Genomic DNA, 24,479 nt, shown 5'->3' with positions numbered 1-24,479 from the left:
AAGATAATTGAGAAAAGGAAGCAAAAGAGAATGGTGGTTCTTAAGAGCAAATCAAATAGAAAGAAGATATCTGAAGAACAGATTGAAAAAAAAAGCGGTTATTAGGCCACTTACGGACTTTTGTTGGTATGAGAAAGAATCAACGAATGAAAAGGTGGTCAACTACGTAAAAGGCCTCGACCTTTCCTGTGGTATCTCATGGGCATCTGCCAAAAAAGTATTCTTTCCATTTCGACTTAAGCCAAGGGAGGGCCAGATATCTACGCACTACTTTTTTGAAATTCTGGACTTTGAAGACAAATTTATATATGTGTATGATTCCATGGGCGATGCAACATACGAGCGAGCACATGAACATGTCAAAATTTATGCCCGGTTGATTCCACACTGTCTCAAATGCTTGAATTTTGGGGAACATAATAAATTTTATGGGGACAGTCCTGTGGAAAAATTTCAAATTAAGTGGATGAACACACCGAAACAGACTACCAAGTATGTGTTTCACATATGTTTTACCATGCATCTTATGTTTATTATTTTTTGCCCTTGTGTTAACTATTCTTTAATTTCTTTTTCATGTGTTTTTTGCAGTGTTGATTGTGGTATATTGCTCTTAAGTTTATTGATATCCAGTTGAAGAGAGAAGATGTATTCAATTTCGATCAAAGTCAAACATTGGCATTGAGGAGATAATTGGCCAATCTTTGGGCTCATGGAAAGTGGAAAAAAGATAACGGCTATGAAACTCCAGCAGAACGAGAAGGACATGATTATTGAGATTTTGAAGAGACTCTGTGTGAATTTTTTGATTAGAGGATTGGTTGTACATAATTTGGATTTTGTGAATATACATTAATTATTTTTTTAGTTCACCTTTTTGTCATACAAATATGTTTGTGTCCTTTATCATGAATTTTAAGTACATTTTTTTGTTTGAAAAAACTTAAACATGACTTCTGCTTTTTGAGCTGAAGTTTTGTTTAAAAGTCATAAGAAAACTATTCAATCCGGCACAAAAACTTCACCTTATCAGGTGGTGAAGTTTTTGAAAATATGGTAAAAAACTTCAGGACATTCGGCCGAAGTTTCATTCAAAAAGCTTTAAGACAAAAACTATTAAATCCAAACACAAAAACTTCTACTTATTAGGTGCTGAAGTTTTTGGAAATATACTAAAAAACTTCAGCACATTGGGCCGAAGTTTTTTGAAAAAGCTTTAGGACAAAAACTATTCAATCCAACAGAAAAACTTAGGCTGATCAAGTGGTGAAGTTTTTGGAAATATACTAAAAAACTTCAGCACATTGGGTCGAAGTTTTTCGAAAAAAGCTTAAGACAAAAATTATTGAATCCAATAGAAAAACTTTAGCTTAACAGGTGCTGAAGTTTTTGGAAATATACTAAACAACTTCAGCACATTGGGCCGAAGTTTTTCGAAAAAGCTTTAGGACAAAAACTTTAGCATGTTTTGGTATTTTTTTTAAGTTGATACTTATCTTTTTTGCATTTACTATCTTCTTTTTGTCTTTTGTCAACTACTTCATCTTTCATTTAAATTTGTTTGACCATATAGTAAATGATCCGAAAAGTTATTTTTCAGGCTGAAGTTATTTTTTTACTATAGAAAAACTGTGGGTTTTACTAGGGCTGAAGTTACATTTCTTTTTGCATTTACAACATACTTGTTTTTACCACCTACTTATCTTGTTTCATTCAATTTCTCTGAACATAAAACAGTAAAAAACAGCTGAAAAGTTACTTTTACATTTATAGATATTAAATTGATTAGGTGAACTCTTTGTCTATATTAACAATCTCTTCACTTGAAAATTTCATAGTCATTCATAGAGTTCTATCATATTTCTTTAAATTTGTATTCATCCTTAGTCTTTCAACTTTTGTTAAAGAAAAAATGTCTGGTGCAAGTGAAAGTGGGAAACCTAATATGGATGAAATTATGCAGAAGTGGGAGAGTTTGAAATGTGAGTGGTACAATAACAAACCGATGTCTAAGCTTATGCTTTTGTGGGATCAAATAAAGGCTGATTGGGAGAGAATCAGACCATAGTTTTTTGCCAATCAATCATTCCAGAACAGGCTTAACATGGAACGTAATTGTGGAAGTTATTCAACCTCGTTCGACAAGGTTGTGCAGCAGTTTGATAGTTTTCAGTTTCCCAGCTGGAACGACTATTCCAAGCTGCAAAACAACCTGAAGACTCTTCCTTCTCTTATGGACAGAGTAATCGTCGAACAAAGTCAGTTGTGTGATCAATTCAACAAGTTAAAAAATGGATCTTCTTGGATTCAGTGGTCTTTTGCCCGACTACCCTATAGTTATCTCTGATAGTGATGATGATGAGATATTTATAGAAATTGAGGAGTACTGTGATGATGACGATGATGATGGTGATGATTGTTAGTCTTTGTAATCCTTTTTTTATGTTTTCAATGCTATTTTTTTGTTTACTTCAGCTCATAGAGCTGAAGTTTTTTAGGTTAATTTTGTATAACTTCAGCCCGGAGAGCTGAAGTTTTGTTTGTAAATGTGTGTTGTTCTGACCTCTTTTTATATCAATATAATTGTCACCCTCTTTGTTCTTAGCTTTATATTGCATTATCCTTGTTATTTGTTGGTATTTGCTTTATACTTCTTAGTTGCTTAGGGATGCTACAACTTTTGTTTGTACATGCGTTTCTTTTTGTGTGTTGTACGCATATGTGAGAGTGTTTGTATGTGTGTGTTTGTTTGTTTAAGGATATGTATTTCACATACTGTAACTTGAAGTTTTTTCTCGTAGAAGTCATTGCATATTTTTTAAAAATGCAACAAAACCTGTAAGTCTGCACAACAAAAATGAGTGATTTGTAATTCAGCAGTATATAAAATTGTCCAAGAGCTTATTTTTTTTATTCCTATGAAAAAAATCACATTTGAATTATGCCATACAGTAAAGAAAGTCTAAATTCTGACCAAGGATTATTGAAGCTTGGAGTATTTTTCAGTGTGTTTCTTGGAATATGGATGAGGTGCTGGAGAAGACAAGCAAGTTGTTCTGTTATGCCCAACTTGTTTACATCGACTGCATTTGGTAGACTTGAATAGTACTGATGATTCAGTCGCAGGTATATGCCTCTTATTTTGTCTTCTTCCTTGTAAAATCTCTACATCTGGAGGTTTTGTGATCTCAGATTGTACATTTTGTGGTATTTCCCATGATTTTGATCTCCCACGGTATTCACATGTCCTTCATATGTTTTCAACCATGTTTCCCTTGAATACCAATTTGAGCAGTAATCAGATTTCTGCAAATATCTCCTATTAATAGCAGCAATTGCATGTGGACAGAGCAATTCATCAAGTTGGAATTCCATGCAGTCACAAGTTCTCTTCTTTAAGTCCACAATGAATTCAATTCCTTCACTATTTAGTCTAAACAACATTGAGTCAAGGTTGAACACCTAACAAGGAATAAAAAATTAAGACAAATTATATTAGTGTATTTTTGCTTCAAAAAGAAAAAGTATGATTTTTTTTAAATGTAAGCAGTAAATTACTACAACAGATATAAAAAGCTGAAGTTAATAAATATACTCACAAACATTTTGCAAGCCAATTCCATCTTCTTAGTCATCTCTTCTTCTGCCCATATTGATACTCTGTGAAAAATTTCATTTGCCTTTTTTCTCCGTTCATAAAACCACTCTCCCAGCTTTTCTTGGATGAAATCTAACATTCTTAAAATAGGCATTTCTTTCCCTTTTAGTAAAAAGGAATTCATTGATTCTACCATATTTGTTGTTAGCATATCATAACGTCGTCGTGGGAACCACGATCGAGCCCATCTCTCGGAAGGCTCTTCCATTATGTAATTGTATGTTTTCTTGTCAATAATTTTTAGTTGGGACATTACTGATTAAAATCTTCACGTTTGTATGACCTTGCACCACTTTGAAAAAGATTTATTACAGTGGCCTTTGCATGTCTTTGCTTTAAATTTTTCTCAAAGTGATAGAGGCAGATACCATGGTGAGCTTCAGGAAAAACTTTTCTAATACCATTTGCGATCGATTGGTTTCTATCTGACAAGAAAACCAATTCACGACGGATTTGAATTGCTTTTTTCATTTCCCCGAAGAACCAAATGTATGCCTCATTATTTTCTGAATCTGCTACACCAAAACGATATTTTGACTTCAAAAACGTTACATCTACTGCAATAACGGGTCTATAGTAGGACCAACCAGCTACTGATGCCGCAGGAGCGAAGAACAAGTAAGCAAATCTGTACATTGAAACACAAAAAAAACAAATCATAAGGTGTGAAGTTTTTCAAATAGTAACATTTGAAACTTCTGGCTGATGGTTAGTATTGTTTTGCTTACCTATTATGAGCATCTCTTTTTATGCTTATGTATGTTCCTGGGTTTTTGGCCACCATCATATGTAGGTATGAAGGAAGAATCTGGTAGTTCTCTTCAGGTGTTCCCCTTATGCAAGCAACAACTTTTTGAATAGCACGCCATGCCTTGTGATAACCAATGTCAATTCCAAATTTCTTTTTCATTTCATTTTCTACAAAGGCTGGTGTAACCTCTATCTTTTTGTCTTAAACATGTTCTATAATTTGTTCACTTATAAAATTTGATGTAGCATGCTTCTGATCTGATTTTCTTGCATCAACCGAGCATTCATGGATGTTATGATATTTTATCACCCTGAACACTGTGTAATTTTTTATTCTGGTAGCACGTACATTCCAACCACATTTGTCCACGATGCATTTCAGTTCGTATCTCTTGGAACATGATCTCACAGCAGTGAATTCAACTTTTTGATTTATCTCCAAGCTGCGGAAAAATTTAGTCATGTTTTGTTTGTTCTCAAAGATTGATCCAACTCTTACTTCCTCAGGCAACGCATCGTGCCTAAGTATTTTACATGGTAGAGATTCTTTCACCTTTCTCCTCACTCTTTTTCTTGATTTCTGAGAAACACAAGAACTTTTAGCAATTTTTTTATTTCTATGTGATGTTATCGGTATAAGCTCCATGTTTACTTCATCTTCATTGTTGTTTATCATTGCAGAAGGTGAAAAAAAGCTTTGTTGGATTGTATGTTGGTTGTTAATTTTGCATTATTAGTTGTCCTTCTTCTTCTTGGTCATCGACAAACTGGTATGAATTTATTGGAGTAGGGGGTAATTGTTGCAGCACTATGTATTCTGAAGTAGCTGTAATGTTAGAAGATTGTTGCCTGTTGTCTACTTCCATTATTGGCACTCATACTTTATGTTGATAGTCAGCAAAAGGTTCTGAATCTTTCGCATATGCAAGAGATTGTTTGAATGCTGCTGATTTTGAAGGTTGTATTTTTTCGATGACGAAATGGCAATTCTTGTAGGCTGAATCAGTTGTAAGAAAATGTATACACGTACTGAGTTCTTCATCTGAAGTTACAAGCATTCCTTTGCTTGTATTTAGTTTGATATCAAACCATACTTTTAATGCATATCTGGTTGAATCAATATTTGCAACTTCACTAATTTTCTTCAGGAAACTATTGAATGATATATCCTTATTAAGTAGAACAAGTTTCGTATCATGATCCAAGTATTTGAAATCAGGAGTCCAACTCCCATTGAAAGTTATAACAATGCAAATCGAACTCATCCTGCAGATTCATATTTAGTGGCAAGTATTAGGAAAATGAGCAGAAGAATTTTTTAGGTTGTTTGTGCTGAAATTTTTACAAATAAACTAAATCACTTAGGCATCTTCTGCTGATTTTTTTTTTTTTGGAAAAATATGTACGACATAATTAATGAATCCTACAAAGAAAACTTCAGCTTATAAGTGCTAAAGTTTTTAGAGATAAGCTTAATAACTTCAGCATATTAGCTGAAGTTTTTATATGATGGTGATTCATCAATGCAGGGGGGAAAAAACTTCAGCACCTAGGCCGAAGTTTTTTTGATGCAATATGATTTTTTAAGTTAGCCAGTGTAGGAGGAAAACTTTAGCCCTCCTGCTTAAGTTTTTAAGTAATAACTAAAAAACTTCAGCACCTAGGCCGAAGTTTTTTTGGTGCAATATGATTTTTTAATTTGGCTAGTGTAGGAGCAAAATTTCAGCCCTCCTGCTTAAGTTTTTAAGTAATAACTAAAAAACTTCAGCACCTAGGCCGAACTTTTTTTGGTGCAATATGATTTTTAAATTTAGCCAGTGTAGGAGGAAAACTTCAGCCCTCCTGCTTAAGTTTTTAAGTAATAACTAAAAAACTTCAGCACCTAGGCCGAAGTTTTTTTGGTGCAATATAATTTTTTAATTTAGCCAGTGTAGGAAAACTTTAGCCCTCCTGCTTAAGTTTTTAAGTAATAACTAAAAAATTTCAGCACCTAGGCCGAAATTTTTTTGGTGCAATATGATTTTTTAATTTGGCTAGTGTAGGAGGAAAACTTCAGTCTTCTGCTTAAGTTTTTAAGTAATAACTAAAAAACTTCAGCACCTAGACCGAAGTTTTTTTGGTGCAATATGATTTTTAAATTTAGCCAGTGTGGGAGGAAAACTTCAGCCCTCCTGCTTAAGTTTTTAAGCAATAACTAAAAAACTTCAGCACCTAGGCCGAAGTTTTTTTGGTGCAATATGATTTTTTAATTTAGTCAGTGTAAGAGGAAAACTTTAGCCCTCCTACTTAAGTTTTTAAGTAATAACTAAAAAAATTCAACACCTAGGCCGAAGTTTTTTTGGTGCAATATGAAATTTTAACTTATGTTTTATGGTTTTTTACCTAGTGTACGAGGAAAACTTCAGCTTTTAATTATTGACAAAAAAACTTCAGCAACAAAACAATCATATAAAATTTAATATAATTTCTTCTTCGTTGTGTTATTTGCCAGCTCGTTAACTAAATAACTTCAACTTAGAATGTTAGAACATCGTCAAATATATTTAAAATTGCAAATTCAGCATATCAGTGAAGTTTGTCAAACAACTTCAATCAATCAATCACAAAACATATAATTCAAAAACTATTTTGAATTCTGGAGATGAATTTGAATACTTACAATGTATTTGAATTCGGAATTTGAATTTGAATGCAAAATGCATTCTCAGGAGAGACGGACTGATGGAGGAGATACGGAGGAGAGACGGACTCTTATATGTTTTAGAAGGGGTATAATTGTCATATTATTACGGATTTTTTGTTAGTTGGTTAGAAAATCAATAGTTTTTAAAAATAGGGTATAGGTTAAAAGGTGGCATAAAAATAGTGTACGACTGCAAAACACTTTCATTTAATTCCCTAATTAAATTGTAAAATCGAACTATCTATCTATTTTATCTAATATTTTACTAATTAACTAATTAATTATACCTAAATATGTAAAAATAAGACAAAGCAACTAATGCATTTTTTATGATTTTAATGTATTTTAATAATGCAATTAAAGTCTAAAAATGCAATGAATGCAATATTTAAAAAATTGACTTTTTCATGATTTAAAGATATTTCTAATTATGAAAATTGCAACTAAATGCCAAACAAACCAAAATATAATAGAGAAGAGACTCCTAAAATTTCATAAAAGCAATTAAAATTATTGTGGACTATTTTAGGAGTATCTTAAATATAAAGCAAAAATTACGTGCTCACAATTGTCTCTCTTTGTTTGAAGACACGAAGAGTTTTTGGACAAAGATATCCTGAGCAATTTTTGCCCGTTTGATACTCCAAGGGAAGCATTTTGAAAAACTTTGACCGAACCTCCCTTCGGGGGTTGCCTATATATTCTTGGCTATAAAGGAATCAGGCCACTGTAGTTTTGGAAAGTTTTGGTAGCTGGGACTACCGAAGAGTTGTGATTTCACTGAGATGTGATCTATGTTAGGAATCATGTTATGCTATATGCTTATTCTGTTGGAACCCACTGAGGTCATATCTGTTGTTGAGTTATTTGCTTAAACTGCAGTTACATACTCAGTCATAGTCATTCATTTGCATAGCATATCTCAGTCTCTGTTATCATTTGTTGTCATGACATATTATCATTGTTTAGGCTGATTGACATGAGATTTGTGAGCCCGAGAGACTGCATAGACTGATGACTGAGTTGGGGCCCGAGAGCCGTGTTTGTGAGTGAGATATGTGAATCACGGTGCACGTCGCAACATGCCTTATGGTTATATGTGGATCGTGTTGCATGCCACAATAGGTCTTATGGCTATATGTGGATCGTATTGCATATCGCAACAAGCCTTATGGTTGTATGTGGATCAGGTTGCACGCCATAATAGGCCTTATAGACTTTATTATTATCGATGGGATCGGGTTGCATGCCGCAGAAGGCGCCGTACAGTGCTGAGAGACTGAGTGTGATGAGTGGGTGTGTGAGACAGTGAGATTTAGTACTCTAAGAGCATGAGTACATGAGTTCATCACTGTGATGCATTGCATTTGACATATATACTTGACATACATGCATAGAGATGCATTCCTTCATGTTACACGGTTTTGTTACATTTACAACTTCACATGCACATTGACATATAGGCATAGATACGTACTTCCTCATGTTATCTAAGATTGAAGCATCTTATCTGTTGTTGAAAGTTTTGGGGAAAAATCACAGATTTTTGACTTACTCATATTTTGGTGATTTCGGTGAAAGATTTGGGTTTTACTGTTATACTTTAAAAGCATGCCTATTTTTCTGCGAACGAGCTGAGCATTATATCTTTGAGTTGCTTCTTGTACTACTCTATTATATCGTTATGAGTTGATGTTGGCTATTGATGTTGGACGCTGACTATTATCCAAGCTCGTCAGTGCTTTCAACCTAAGGTACTTGTCTTAAAAGTAAATTCTGTGTTCCGAGGCCTTAGAAATCTCCTTTTATCTCACCTCAATTTGCGTGCGCAAATCCGGAAAGCTTTTATGTGAAAACTTGATAAAAATGCTAAATTTGCCTTTAAAATTTGAATTTAACTGAAGAAAATTGTTTAACTGAAATTATAAGAGTTTTTATAAATTTAAATGTGTTTGAATTTAATGATATCGGGCCTGTATTTGGTTCCAGAGTCCGGTACAGGTCTTATATGGTGTTTAAGTTGTGCCTGTAAAATTTGGTGAGAAACGGATTTGGTATGGCGTGAATCGGATCCTCGGTTGTTAAAATTTGAAACTTAAAGAGTTATTGAGATTTTTCTTAGATTTTGATGCTAAATTCATTGTTAAAAATGTTATTTTGGCAATTTGATCACACAAGTAAGTTCATATGATATTTTTGGATTAATATGCATGTGTGGTTTGGAGACCCGAGGGCTCGGGTGAGTTTCGGATAGGCCACGAGATGTTGTCATAGCTGTTGCAGGTGCTCAGGTAATTCCTTCTTCGCGTTCGCGAAGGAATTCCCGCGAACGCGAAGAGCAAAGTGGGACTGAAGGAAAATTCCTTCTACGCGAATGCAAGGCATAGGTCGCGAACGCAAAGCCTTGGTGGTGTCACCATTCGCGAATGCGGGCCTGCTATCGCGAACGCGAAGGCCATTTGGTAGGGAATTCGGGGAAGGGAAAAATGCTCTACGCGAACACAACAATTGGCTCGCGAATGCGAAGGTCAGGGGGTGAAGCTTCGCGAACACATATAGTAACTCGCGAACGCGAAAGCTCTTCTAGCCAAAGCTTCGCGAACGCGAAGAAGGTCTGTCCAGCGATTTAAAACATAACTAGAACTTAAATTTAGCCATATTTTAATCTTCTTCCCCAAAATCAGAACCTAGGCAATTTTTGAAGAGCAAAATCAACACTAAATCATATGTATGTGTTCCTAGACCCATCTCCTTCATTTGCCATTAACACCCATTAGATTTCTAGGCCTAAATATTGTTCTTTCATGGTAGAATTAGGGATTTTAGGCAGAATTAAGGCTTTTTGAATAATTGGAATCTAGACCTCGTTTTGGGGTCGAATTTCGAAACTAATTGCATATTCGGGCTCGTGGGTGAATGAGTGATCGAGTTTTGGTCCGAACCTCGAGTTTTGACCAAGCGGGCCCGGGTCGATTTTTGACTTTTGGAAAAATGATAGAAAACCTATAATTAAGCATTGGTTATGAATTCTTTCGCATTTATTGATGTTGTTAAATTAATTTGGGTTAGATACGAGTAAATTGGAGGCAAATTCTAAAGGGAAAGTGGTGGTTGAGGCTTGAGTTGGCAGTGGAAGTTCGAGGTAAGTGTTTGGTCTAACCTTAGCTTAAGGGAATAGGTATTGTGCCATATTTGCTATGTGCTAGTGTAGTGAACGACGTATATGTGTGGTGACGAGTATCTATACGTTGGTGTTAAGCATGCTCGTGAGTCTTAAATTGTGATCGTTGTGTTTCTTAATAATTACTATAAATGCCTAAATTGTTGATTATCCATGTTGAGCAAGACGTATGATTATCTTCTCGCTATTGGTTTATTATTGAGCATTGGCTCCGGTCGAGGTTTATTTGTGAAGTTAATTGTTGGTACAAGTTTGGCTATAGCTGATTCCCTTGCCGGAACGTGTTTATTTCTTACTGTTGATTTCCTTGCCAGGATGTATTTATTCTTGTTGTTGATTCCCTTGCCGGGATGTTGTTGTTGCTATTGTTTGGGTGAGGAAAGAGAGATAAAGCACGAAGGGTGATGTCGTACACATTCATACTTATGCATATAGTGAGGAAAGAGTGATAAAGCACGAAGGGTGATGCCGTGCACATTTTCATTGATATTGATGCATATGGTGAGGAAGAGAGATAAAGCACGAAGGGTGATGTCGTGCACATTTCTAATATTTACACGGTGAGGAAGAGCGATAAAGCACGAAGGGTGATGGCGTGCACATTTTCATTACTTGATTGCATTGATGGGGATTGAGACCAAAAGCACAAAGGGTGATGTCGTGCACTTATTGCCTGTTTGTTATGATTCCTTGCTGTTATCGGTTCAGGTGCCTTAATTATTTATTTTCATTATTATTGTGATTCCTTATGTTGATATTCTACCATAGCATGTTACCCCTCCCCGTTACCTTTGAATTGTTTCTATTACTGTTATTCTGTTAGGTACTGTTTAACTACAAGTTATGTTAATTATTGTGTCCTAGCCTCGTCACTACTTCGCCGAGGTTAGGCTCGACACTTACTCAATATGTGGGGTCGGTTGTACTAATGCTATACTCTGCACTATTTTGTGCAGATCCCAGTACTGGAGCATACGGACCTTAGCTAGGGGTTGTTGCCTTCAGTCCATTAGGAGACCCGAGGTAGTCCTGCAGGCGTCCGCTGGCCTTGGCATCCCCTTCCCATCTAGTTTTCCTTCTGTTCTTTACTATTTTAAGAGACAGACATGTATTTATTTTGTTCGGACCTTATTTTTAGTGCTCTTAGATAGTCCGTGAGATTGTGACACCAGTTCTGGGTGGTTTATGTTTATGGATTCGTATTGACATTTGCTTAATTGTTAAATTTTCATTCTTCTGCATTGTTAATTCTGTTGTTTATAATATATTAACTTGAACTTGTTAAGAGGTTAAAAATGAAAAAGGTAATTAATCAAAATAGTTGGATTGCCTAGCTTTCACTAGTATGCGCCATCACGACTTTCGAGGGTGGGAAATCCGGGTCGTGACACTTATTGAGTACATGGGGTCGGTTGTACTCATACTACACTTTTGCACCTTGCATGTAGATTTTGGATGTTGATGTTGTTGTGTATGGCGAAAGCTGAAATTGAAGATGTACCTGCGTTACGGTCATAGCTGCTTCTTATTCTTGGTAGCTTTAGAATTTTCAATATGTTCATGTATATCTCAAACAGACGATGTATTTAACTCATACCAATTTTGTAAACTCTAAATCTTAGAAGCTTATGATTTGTGTACCAACCCCTGGGAAATTCTTTGTATAAAAGTTCAGTTATATTATCATTATCTCTTTCAGTAATCTCATTTGAATTGGATTATTATTAAGTTGGTTTACCTAGCAGGTCGGGTTAAGTGCCATCATGACTAGTTGAATTTTGGGTCGTAACAATAAATTTTGTCCATTAACCAAGGTTACGTTTCTAGAAACTCATGCAGGTAGGACTGAGTAGGTCTCTATAGTGTTGTGATTTTCACTACCATATTGTTTAAAAGGTGAAATTGGACTAGTTCTAGAGGAATTCCAACAAAATAAAAGGACATGCTCTTAACTATTGAGTCGTACATAATTCCTATATATATATATATATATATATATATATATATATATATATATATATATATATATATGCATTTTTTTGATTTTTTTTTATTAATATTGTTAATAATTACTACTAATGTTATATCCCGGTCAAGTTAAAGCACTAATGCTCATCATTTATGTTGACTACGTCGGCGTCGTATGCATCAATGAAGTCCGGCGGAGGAACCTGGAAATGGCGGGAAATGGCTAATTCACTTTTGGGCCGGACCCACACATGGGACATGGGACACTTATACTACTTTCTTGGGGTCTTTGCGCGAATAGCCACTAAGATTCATTGTTTACTTTTGTTGGTCAATATACATAGATTATATTTTGATTTTGCGTGACTACACACATATTAGACGAGAATTATGCATATATATTATATATTTGCAGTCTATTTTTAGTTTAAGCGATTAAGCGAACACCTATTTGATAAATTCTTTTACTTTTTTTTTTTGTTTTTCTTTTGCATAAGGGGGCTAGTGCACTCATAGCCGATCAAATTAAAACTATATTTTCTTTGTTGTCTTTACGCTGGGTAAAAGGTAGACGTACTTTCACAACATCATAAATCAAATAATATTCACCAAAAAATTAAAAAGACTAAAGAAAAAACCAACATGCGTACTAAAATAAGAACATTGGGATAAAGTCTGCGTATACTTTACCCTTTTGAGACCTCACTAGTGAGTTATTACTGAATTATTGTTGTTGTACTTGAAAATAATCTAAGTTATAGATGATACGCATAATTAAATCTAGCAAAATATATCTAATTACAATATATGACACTAAATTTGAAATAAAGACCCAATATAAAGAAATACCGTAAATTACTGAAAGAAGCAGGGAAGAAGGCAAAAATGAAATATTAACCGAGAGAGCCAAGAAACAAACAAGATGGTGTGTGAGAGTGAGTAACACGTGTTTGCTAATCAAAGCAACATGGCCGCCGAAATTATGAAAATACCCTTCATTATTATAGCTCAAAAACTCACTCATTAAATGCTACTACTGCTGTAACTGGGGGAGGAGTTTTAGGTGATATTGTGTGGCTCAAGGGAAGAGGTATTTGCATTTATATTGCTGTAATTGTACTTACTTTTTGGGTCACGTTTTAATTTATGTTCACTTTGCCAAAAAAAATTACAAACATACCTATTTTTTTTGCATAACTTCAGCATATGAGGCTGAAGTAGCAAAGACAATCACGCAAAACTTCAACATTCTAGTAGACGGGCCTGAAGTAGCAAAAATTGCTGAACCAAGTGTACTGAAGTTTTTATTTGTAATTGTTGAACTTAAGCATCGTTGCTGAAGTTTTTGTTTGTAATTGCTTAACTTAAGCATAGTAGCTGAAGTTTTGTGATGCTAAAGTTATTTAGTTCATTTGTAAAAACTTCAGCACTAAATAAGCTGAAGTTTTTTTTGTCTTGGATTTATTAGTTTTGTCATTAAGCTTTTTCAAAAACTTCAACAGAAGATGCTGAAGTTATTTAGCTGATTTATAAAAACTTCAGCACTAAATAAGCTGAATTTTTTTTGTCAGGATTCATTGGTTTTGTCATAAAGTTTTTTTCAAAAATTTCAGCAGAAGATGCTGAAGTTATTTAGTTCATTTGTAAAAACTTCAGCACTGTATAAGCTGAAGTTTTTGAAAAAGCTTTCTAACATATTATATAAATAATCACCTTATTCTTTCATAGTGTATTACTACTATAAAATAATCAGATTGTCAACAGTATCTAAATCATAAATTTTGGAAATAATAAACGTAAAAAGAACAGAATTATCATGAAAATAATCACTAAGTGTGACCTTAAACTTCCCGTACGTGAAAATATTCACAAACTATTGTCTACATTATTTATAGTTTGTTTTTAAATAATCTGAAAAATATACTTATGACAATCATCGCATGAACTGAAGTTTCATAGCAGCACCAACAGTAACAGAAGAAAGAAGAAGAAGAAGAAGAAGAAGAAGAAGAAGAAGAAAACGAAGGAGGAGAAAGAGAACGAGAAAGGGGCTGAAGTTGTTTAAAAGTATGTACAAGTTAAAACCTTTTTAAAAATGGGTATAGGTTAAATGAGGGTGACCAGATAGGGCGCCCGTGCAATTTTTACTCAAGGGAAGACTAGTAAAGACTTTGCTTTGAGCCTAAATTTTGGGATCCCAAAAATATTTTTTATTGTGAATTACTCTCTTATTTTCGCTGAACAATATTAAAGTTTATATGAAAAGGAAAAAAATACAAAATCTTTATAAAAATAGATAGAAAGACTACCTATTTTTTAACAATAGAAATAATCTAGAACTTTGATTAATACTCATATCTTGATATTGATAAATGATGTTTTTTACAATAAGATCAAGGTACCAAATTGTAAATACATGGCTAATATCTTATTAACTTGAAGTTTGTTACCAATGTCAATATTAATATTATATTTTATAAGATAACTCCACTATAGATAAAAAGAAATTTAAAAAAAAAAACAATGTAATATTAATACCATATTTTGCTAGATAACTATACTATAGACAAAAAAATAATAACAAAAGGCCCCTTATTAAAAACTTACTTTAGGCCACGAATTTCATTGAGACGTCTTTGGTGTTATACTAGCAATATAATCAAATATTTCATGTGATTTAAGGGCAAGTTGTTCATAATATAATATAACATAGAGGTATTAAACGTTTTGGAACTTCATTTCAAATTATACTTCTTTTTGTAATTACAGAATTCAAACAAGAACAAAACAAACAAAAAAAACTCTGGTTCAAAACTCCGTCTAAGGAAAGAACCAGAGAGAATAAAACCGTAGATTTGGTGACTAAAAAAAATCTAAATAATACTACTAAAAAGAGATACTACTTCTTACGCCTAGTCGCGAAAGGTTGTTCGCGTTTGCGATGTCCTGCCCCCCCCCCCCCCCCTCAAAAAAAAGCTCCAAGGATAGATTAGAATAAACTCATCAAAACAAAAACAAAACAAATTAAGAGTTTTAACAACTAACTCAAAATGAGCATCATTGTGATGTTGCTCCATAGCAACTTCATTTTCAAAATTTATACGAACATGTTTTCTCTTTACATTTAATAGTGTAACTCGTATAGCGGTTCACGTAATGGTCTTTGATCCCCACTTTGTTGTACCTCTCAGTGGTGAGGCACACCAAATAGGGGAATCTCACAACTGCACAAGATTAATTATATGTTAATAAGCAAACAACGCACGATAACTTATAAAACCACCAAAAAATATTATCACCATTACTAGCACCATGCACAAGATTAATTATATGTTAATAAGCAAACAACGCACGATAACTTATAAAACCACCAAAAAATATTATCACCATTACTAGCACCATTTATTATCGCCTCCTCCACTTTAGGAACATCAACTTGTCCTCTGTGATGAGAAAGAAAATCAAATAAGATTGTTACTATTACCAAACAAATGATATGATCCGACTACAATTTTGAAAATCCTACTCTAAAAACTAACTAAGCAATTGACTCTATAGTAAAATGGTTGAGAGGAGTTTGTTACTCCATTAGAGAGATCAGAGCTTTTTGGTTGTAACTTGTAAGTGGCTTGTCTAACCTTGTGTGGGGGACCTTCCCCTTAGGATTGATATATTTTGTAATTTAAATGCCTTGTACGTGAGGTGACAAATACGTACTTGTGCAAATTCTTGGAAATCCAATTTTCTTTAAGTACTTATTAGTATGTTCCTTCTTCTACTGCTATTATTTGTACTATTAAGCCCGTTGTAAGTTTAGGAAAGCATGTCTAAGTGATTTAATTACTTTAATTGTTCAATCTGTTTACTTGAACTCGGTGTAGCGTGCTAGGCTAGAATTATTTGTTGCCTTAACATGAAATTTCTCTTCTCTGAATATTTCCTTGCTACTGCTGTGTATTTACATTGGGACTACGGATGTGGGATTCCAGTAGTTCCCCCCTTGTCTGTTTACTTTGGGACTACAAGTTAGATTCCCGGTAGATCCCCAGCATATTTACTTTGGGACTACGGGTTAGATTTCCGATAGACCCCCCTGCACAGTTATATGGAACTACGGGAATGCACCCGGTAGATTTCTCCAGTACTAAGTAATTACATTTGGGACTATGGAACTGTATTTCGGTAGATCCCCGCGCAATATGAGTTGGACTACGAGATGGTATCCCGGGAGATTTACTGGATACGTAAAGATGGGACTACAGGATGGTATCCTGGGAGATTCCCGATTGTTACTATCGGTGCTGAGCTGTATTTCCTTTCCATGTTTACCTTGTTCTGTATAGTTGTTGCTATTTTGTTCACCCTGTGTTATTTTACTGTTGTGCTCATTTATACTGTTCCGTTCTATACTGTTGATCTTTATATTTTATTTAACTTCAGTAGGGCCCTAACTTTCCTCATCACTACCCAACCGAGGTTAGGCTTGGCACTTACTAAGTACCATCGTGGTGTACTCATGCCTCTTATGCGCATGTTTTTCATGTGCAGATCCAGGTACCGCTGATCAGGCCTACTATCATTTAGGGAGACGACTGCTTAGAGACTTCGAGGTACATCTGCCGCGTCCGCAGACCGATAAGTCCCTTTCTATTCATGCCCTTAGTATTTAGTCCTTCTGTACTTTTCTGTTCTCTATTAGAAATTCCGGAGTTAGAGCTATGTAGTATTTCTCCTCTTAGCTTGTGATTCGTGGATTTCTGGGTCTTGGATTTGGATATTGGTTTCGAGATTTATATATGGTGTATGCCGAGCGACACATTTAGACATTGTTATTGCCTTATTTCTGCTTTAAAATTATTTTATTTCTACAAGTTTTGGTTATCTTCCGCAAAACTTACGGAAGTAAAACAATTTAAAAATAGAAATAAAGCAATAACATTGTTTAAATGTGTCGCTTGGTATACACCATGTTTAACTCTCATTACCAAACATAAATCTAAGACCCGAAAACCCATGAATCACAAGCTAAGATCAATACTACATAGCTCTAACTTCGGAATGTCTAATAAGAGCAGGAAGGTACAAAAGGGCTAAATACTAAAAGCAGGAATATAAAGGAAATACAACTCAATACCAATAGTAACAATCGGGGATCTCCCAGGATACCGTCCTGTAGTCCCATCTTTACATATTCAGTAAATCTCTTGGGATACCGTCCCGTAGTCCATCATATATATATGTCCGAAGGATCTCCCGGGATCCCGTCCCGTAGTCCAACTCATAGTGCACGAGGATCTACCAGAATTCCGTTTCGTAGTCCCAAATGTAAATACCCAGTATTTGGGGAATCTACCAGGTGCATTCTCGTAGTTCCATATAACTGTGCAAGGGGGATCTACCAGGAATCTAACCTGTAGTCCCAAAGTAAATGTGCAGGAGGATCTACCGGGAATCTAACCCGTAGTCCCAAAGTAAATTTGCTGGGGGATCTACCGGGAATCTAACCCGTAGTCCCAAAGTAAACAGACAAGGGGGAGCTACTGGAATCCCACATCCGTAGTCCCAAAATAAATACACAACAACAGCAGGAAGATAAACAGAAATAGCAAAATTCATATTAAGACAATAAGTGATTCTAGCCTAGTATGCTACATAGAATTCAAGTAAGGCGGTTAAATCAAATGAAGCAATTAAGACACTTAGACATGCTTTCATACGCTAACAACATGCTTAATAGTGCAGGTAATAGAAATAGGAAAGGAAATATACTAGTAAGTACTTAAAGAAAATCGGATTTCCAACAATTAGCACAAGTACGCACTCGTCACCTCACGTGCAAGGCATTTCAATTACCAAATATACCAATCCTAAGGGGAAGGTCCCCCACGCAAGGTTAGACAAGTCACTTACCTCGAGCCGGCTCAAAATCAACCCAATACCACGTCTTTGCCACGAGTACTCGACTCCAAATGGCCTAAATCTATTCAATTCAATTGCATAATGTAAATAACCCTTCAAGTAACCGATTCTACAATTAAATTCTAAGCTAATACGCGAAATTATGTAAAATGACCAAAACTCCCCTCGGTCCCACGTCTAAAAATCGGGTGAAATTTATATTTTCAAAAACCTCGTACTCTCACGAGTCTATACATAACAAGAACACTGAAATCGGAGTCCAAATGACCCCTCAAATCCTCATTTAAAGGCCTCTTAAACTCAAGCCCTAATTACCCATTTTTTCCCAAATTTCTCATCACTAATTAGGTCTTTAATTACATAAAAACGAGTTATGAAGTCAAGGATGTTACCTCCAAGTGATTCCCCTTTGTATTCCTCAAAAATCTCTCTTAAAAGCTTCAAACTCGGATGAAAATGGTGAAAGGATCCCTCAAATTTGTGAAGGCAACTATTTATATGTTCTGCCCAACGCTTGTTAATTTCGTGAGTGAGAAGTGAGAGAAGGTAAATATATGGGTTGCGCGGAACCCGGGGAAATTAATAGTACCCTAATTACTATTTTTAGTTTCCGAGTGTAGAATGTGAGGGGTTCATGGTTCGGTTTGGATTGGTGTTTCTCTAAAAAAAATTAAATCAAGTAAGTCGGTTCTTAAAATATTGGAACTAAACCAAATCAATTAAGTCATTTTTTATCGATTTGTTTTTTGCCGTTTTCCGGTTATAATCAATTTTTTAGTTAAATATGAGATATACACTACCAAAGACATAATCTGGCGACTACATTTTCAACGTAACACTATCAAATCAATTGCTCTTTGAGAAATCTATCATTTACCAAGATATATTGATGATAATTAAATCGGATAAATAACTTAAGTACCAAATTAAAAATCGATTACTTTTAACATGAAATAAATTCATTTACTTAGCAAAAGAAAACTACCAATCAAACTAGAATGTAAAAGCAAATAATTAAATTATTATAATAGCAAAGGCCTAGACTAAAAATACAAACGACTAATATATACCATAAAATGTTAGAAACTTTATATAAAAATATACATATATATATATATATATATATATATATATATATATATATATATAGGTGTAATAATAAATTTGAATAGCTACTTTTATAGTCGGTTAGAAGTTCATTTTTTTGGTTATTTTTTTATTAAAACAAAAACCAAACCAAATTTGAACAATTTTAAAAATTCAAAATCAAAACCAAACCAAACCTAAAAAGTAACATTTTTTAGTCGATTTGATTCGATTTTTATTTTGGTTCGATTGTTCCGAGTTTTTATAAACACCCCTGTGTGGAGTCGTCTTGGCTCTACCTCTGTTCCTATATAAACTAATAGTATATCAATTATTGCATAACATAGGAAGATAGTATTATTTATAAGGAAAACCACAAAGAGTAATTACCAAACAGTGTAACTTCATTCCTATTTCTGTGGAGACTTTACCTGTTTGTCCATAAAAAATTTCATATGAGTTTCAAGTTTGAAATGTGAGTTTTACCACTTTTTTGCGTTAAAATTTATTTTTTTCTTATAAAATTGTAATATTTTTTTTTTCAAATAAAATGTATATTCAAATATAATTTTAAATTTTAATTATCCCTTTTTCAACTTAACTCAAAATACTACTTTTTTCAAATTCACAATTTTTATATCCAAACGCCTACTAATTCGCTTCTACTCAACCAACCATTGTGTAATTTACTACAGATTTATATGGAAAAAATGGCAGAAATAAGAAACTTCAATGCCACTATCGATTTTTTAATCCCGATAACAGAAGTTTGCTAAAAAAATCCCGTCAAAATATTAAAGTTCGATTACTAGGATTTTCCTTATTCACAAAATTGTAAAGCACACAACGTTATGGTGATGGTCAAGATTTTATCACAAAATTCTGATGGATCGCGATAATTTTTCAATATTATGGCTGAAAATTCTAGTAATTGTCATGATTTCTGGTGCATCAAAATTCTTCTCCAACTATGTTAAATAGACATGTTTGAAATCATTATTTATATTTAACCATTTTAAGAAAAGTTTTTGGAAAATAGCCCAACCTCAAAAATCATGACAATCACCTGAATTTTTCAGTCAAAGTGCTAAAAATCTCATGGTGATCCATTAGAATTTTATGCTAAAATCATGACAATCAGCTTAGTGTTGTGTGCTTTAAAATCTTGGCAATTGAGAAAAGTTATAGCAAACGAACTTTTAAATTTTGGTGGGATCTTTTTCCCAAACTTTTGTTACGGGGTAAAAAAATCAATAACAACACTGAAATGCCCTATTTTTGTCAATGGTGGAGATTGGTTGGGTTAAATCTAGGGGTGGGCGTCGGTCGGTTATTATAAAAGTACGATTTGGTTTATTAGTTTTCGATTTTGTAATTTTAATAACCAAATCAAACAAAAGTAACGGTTCGGTGCAGTTTTTCAAAGTTCGATTCGATTTTTTGAGGTTTAATTTTTCGATTATTAACGGTTCAAGATTTTTTATGCAATGTAGACTACTTATGTAACTGAATATAATAGACGTGCCACTGATTCTAAGAATTGGCAGAGATTGTAATAGACGTGCCACTGCCCACTGATTGATGTTTTTAAAAATCAGAAAATCAGAAAGTTTTATTCTAAATCAGAAAATCAGAAAATTCCATTCCAATTTTCAGCAAAACGACGGGCTGAGGAAGAAGGATGAGCGTCAGCACTGCAACAGTCGCGTAGACTTATAGCCCGTTTGACCAAGCTTCTTTTCGGCCAAAAGTGTTTTTTTTTTTGCCAAAAGCACTTTTGGCCAAAAATTGAGGTGTTTGGCCAAACTTTTGGAAGGAAAAAAAGTGCTTTTGAGGAGAAGCAGAAACCGTTTTGGAGAAGCAGAAAAAATAGCTTATCTCCAAAAACACTTTTTAGAGAAGCACTTTTGAGAAAAATACACTTAGAAGCAGTTTTCAAAAGCTTGGTCGAACACTAATTACTGCTCAAAAGTGCTTTTCTAATTAGTTAATCAAACACAAACTACTTCTCACCAAAAACATTTTTTTAAAAAGTACTTTTGAAAAAAAAAATACTTCTCAAAATAAGCTTATTTTTTTGCAGCTTGGTCAAACGGGCTTAGAGTGACAGAAAAAAAGTGACGAACCCTAATTTATAATTTCTAAGGAGTAAGGAAGGGAAAATGTGAAATGGAAAGGGAAAGTCTGTAGTGTAGGCTAATTAGGCTTAGGGTTTGGGTAAACTGGGTGGGCTGGTATTGGGCCTTCAGAATATCGGATAGGTGGGATTCAGAACATTAAGTTTAGTAGTTTACATTTTACAACGTAAGTTTTAGGCATACCCAAAATTCCGGGTTTTCAATTTAACCGAAAACCGAAACATCAAAATCATAAACCGAAATTTAATAATTTAAAAATCGCAAACCGATCGAATAATCGATTAAATCGAAATCGAAAAATAGAAATTCACGATTCGGGCAGTTTCTTCGGTTCGACCGATATTTTGCCCACCCCTTGTAAATCCCCAACCAAATCACCCCTTAAAATTACTAGTTGGGTAACTTTTTGAGTCCAATTACATGGATTTTATTAGAACTACCTTTAGTAGGATTGAATAGTTAATTTTGTACCTTACAAATAAAATTAGGGAATTTTTGTCTGTAAGTATAAAATATAGGAACAGATAGACTATCTTTAAATTGCACCTTCATTCTCTTCAGGCTATAATTAAACTCAAGAAACTTTTAACTGTGACAACGACAGTAATTGATCAAGATCAGAAGTCCTCATTTTTTTCAAATATTGGTAATAGATCAAGTAAGTGAGTTATGTGGTTAAAACTGAAGGGTTGAGCTAGTTGGCGAAGATTACTTAGTCTATTTCTGATTATGGATAAACTTTAGTATTAGTTAGTTATTGGGCATGATATTCTATAATACACATTTCTAGTGTAGTTGAAGAAATGTAAGATATTTAAGACCAAGACTGTATTCTGTATTCTGTATCCTTGAATAAGTTATACGCAACCATGTCTCAGGCTGACTCGATACTAAGCATAATGTGTAAGTTTCATACAATCGATTTGTTCCGACTAATTTGGTTTCTAAGGTTTAGCATTGTGTGATAAGAGATAATCTACTAAAAATAATAAAATATAACTAATATTAAACTTACATTAAATCTTTCATCCCTAACCATCTGTTTCTTATCAAGAAGGTTCCTTTTAGTAGTTCACTAAATTTTAGTTCAATTGAATAAAGTTATACCTTTCACTAAGTGCAATCTTCAAGAAGAATGACTATACCAAAAAATAAAATATTATAATTAATTCTGAACCTCAAATATAGATTTTTAAAATCTAAACCTTAGATAAAAGACATGAAACCGAGAGTCCTGCTCCATAGGATGTAGTTCCTTGACTATTATGTAGGTACTTTGAAGGAAAATCAACAAGAAAGCCTTGAAGTTGTGGACAATAATTTTGTGCAAATGAAAGCATGTTCTTAATATCTAGTGAAATTTTGGTGCACTTATGAGGACTTGATTAGTATAGATATTTGGGTGTTATTTGTAGAGAACCAATTTATTTAAGGTTCTATAGTATTTTTTTATGCCACTACTATACCGACAATTTTTCATATCTATCAAACAAAAGTGATTAATCATCGCATATTAAGGAACTACTAAAATTATATTTAGTTTTAGGTGCAAAACTACAGATGATTCATACAAATTTATTATTTTCTTTCAAAAGAGGTGAGCAAGATACGCACAAGGGACGTGTAGTGTAGTATAATTCATTATAAGAAGTTTTCTAGTTTCATAAATATACAAATTAGACTAATCTATCAAACTTCATCCATTTCCAACTTATGTATGGTGCTTTGAACGCACATTTGTTAGTGCTATTAATGAAAAGAAAATTCCAGTATTGAAATAGAGAGATGGGGCAAAGTTAAAATGGAAGACCTGATATTAACGTGATCTTGTCATACTTTTTCACCAGAAACATCAGCACTCAAGACAACCTTAACCACGTTCAGCACAAAAGATAATATGTTAGAATTAAACCTAGGAACTCTTGTTATCTCAACAGAGTAATATGTAAATGAAAAAAGTGAGCAAGCAACTAAAGATGGATCACCTCAGAAAAATTATTCCAATATTGCAACCTGGAATAGGCCTCAATAAGTCCCTCAATAAACTTTGTCACAATATCTGCAAATCATTGTACATCAGTATGTACAAAAAATAGATATTTAGTCTTTCAGTAGATAATATAAGACCAGTAGTATCTATTATATAAGCATGACCGAACCATACATCATACACACAAATGTACATACACAGATACTGAAACAAATCATTTTCACTCCTCAATACGAAAAAACTAAAACGAAAGCCCATAGAAGAGCAATATTTATCGGGTTCCGAATTGATGAACACACAAATAAACAGATACAACTAACACCACAAAGAGCAAAAAGTTAAAGTAAATAAGATGAAACAAAACAAAGTAACAAAAGCATCGGTAATAGACATTCGCAAACAAAAATCCGAAGAAAGGCGAAATTTTACGGCAACAAATAAAGCAATAATGCACATGCAACTAAGAAATAGCCTACACCAATAATGTAATTTTATTGAAGTAAATAAAATCCATATCTTCTGAATATGCCTCTCATAAGAAATTGAATATCGGGAAGGCTGTTACTGCAAAAAATGAATTGTCACTATAACTATTTATAACCAAAACAAATAGGTTTTTTTATAGTAAATTGCAGTACTCCCATGAAGCCAATTGAAGATTAGATTGAATTCACTTGAACAGAGGGAGCACCAACAAATTGAGGGAGTTCTTCTCCGTCATGCCTCACTTTCGAATCCCCAAAAAAATACAATCAAAACTTTTACAAAAGAAAAAGGTGAAATTATAAGTCAGATAAGGTAAGGATGAAGAATCAGACAAATTGAGGAAAAATTGAGCCTAATTTAGCCGAAAATATGTTTTTCAAACCCATAATGAGAAGTCCACCATTGTTTCCTAAAATATTCAAACTACGAGGTTTTTTAGAAAACCTACAAAAGTGCATACAAATTTAAAAACAAATAGGACACCACAGTTGAGAAGAGCGAATAGAACTAAAAAATGGGTAAGAAAAGAAGATGAAAAGAGGCGGTGGGTGAAAAGCTCAATAACAAAGTTATAGACAGGTAACCACTTTTATGGCTGCGCAAAATGACTCTTTTACCGT

At 33.9% G+C, this 24,479-nt stretch overlaps 1 protein-coding gene across 1 annotated transcript; it reads right to left on the bottom strand.

The window, feature by feature from the left end:
- Positions 1–3,165: 3,165 nt before the first annotated feature.
- LOC107784261 (uncharacterized) lies at positions 3,166–3,911 on the bottom strand. Its single transcript, XM_016605361.2, has 2 exons — positions 3,600–3,911; positions 3,166–3,462 (listed from the first exon to the last, which is right to left on the bottom strand). Exons 1-2 carry the CDS (start codon positions 3,909–3,911, stop codon positions 3,166–3,168), a joined length of 609 nt encoding a protein of 202 aa, XP_016460847.2.
- Positions 3,912–24,479: the final 20,568 nt, after the last annotated feature.

Source organism: Nicotiana tabacum, chromosome 1, assembly GCF_000715075.1.
Source record: "Nicotiana tabacum cultivar K326 chromosome 1, ASM71507v2, whole genome shotgun sequence".
NCBI classification, from domain to species: domain Eukaryota; kingdom Viridiplantae; phylum Streptophyta; class Magnoliopsida; order Solanales; family Solanaceae; genus Nicotiana; species Nicotiana tabacum.
This window is presented reverse-complemented; position numbering and strand designations above follow the sequence as displayed.

Excerpts from the sequence above, each read along its gene's own strand:
- LOC107784261 (XM_016605361.2), bottom strand. The coding sequence starts at position 3,911 with ATGTCCCAACTAAAAATTATTGACAAGAAAACATACAATTACATAATG. Across the intron at positions 3,463-3,599 it reads AATTGGCTTGCAAAATGTTT|GTGTTCAACCTTGACTCAAT; the intron begins GTGAGTATATTT and ends ATTCCTTGTTAG.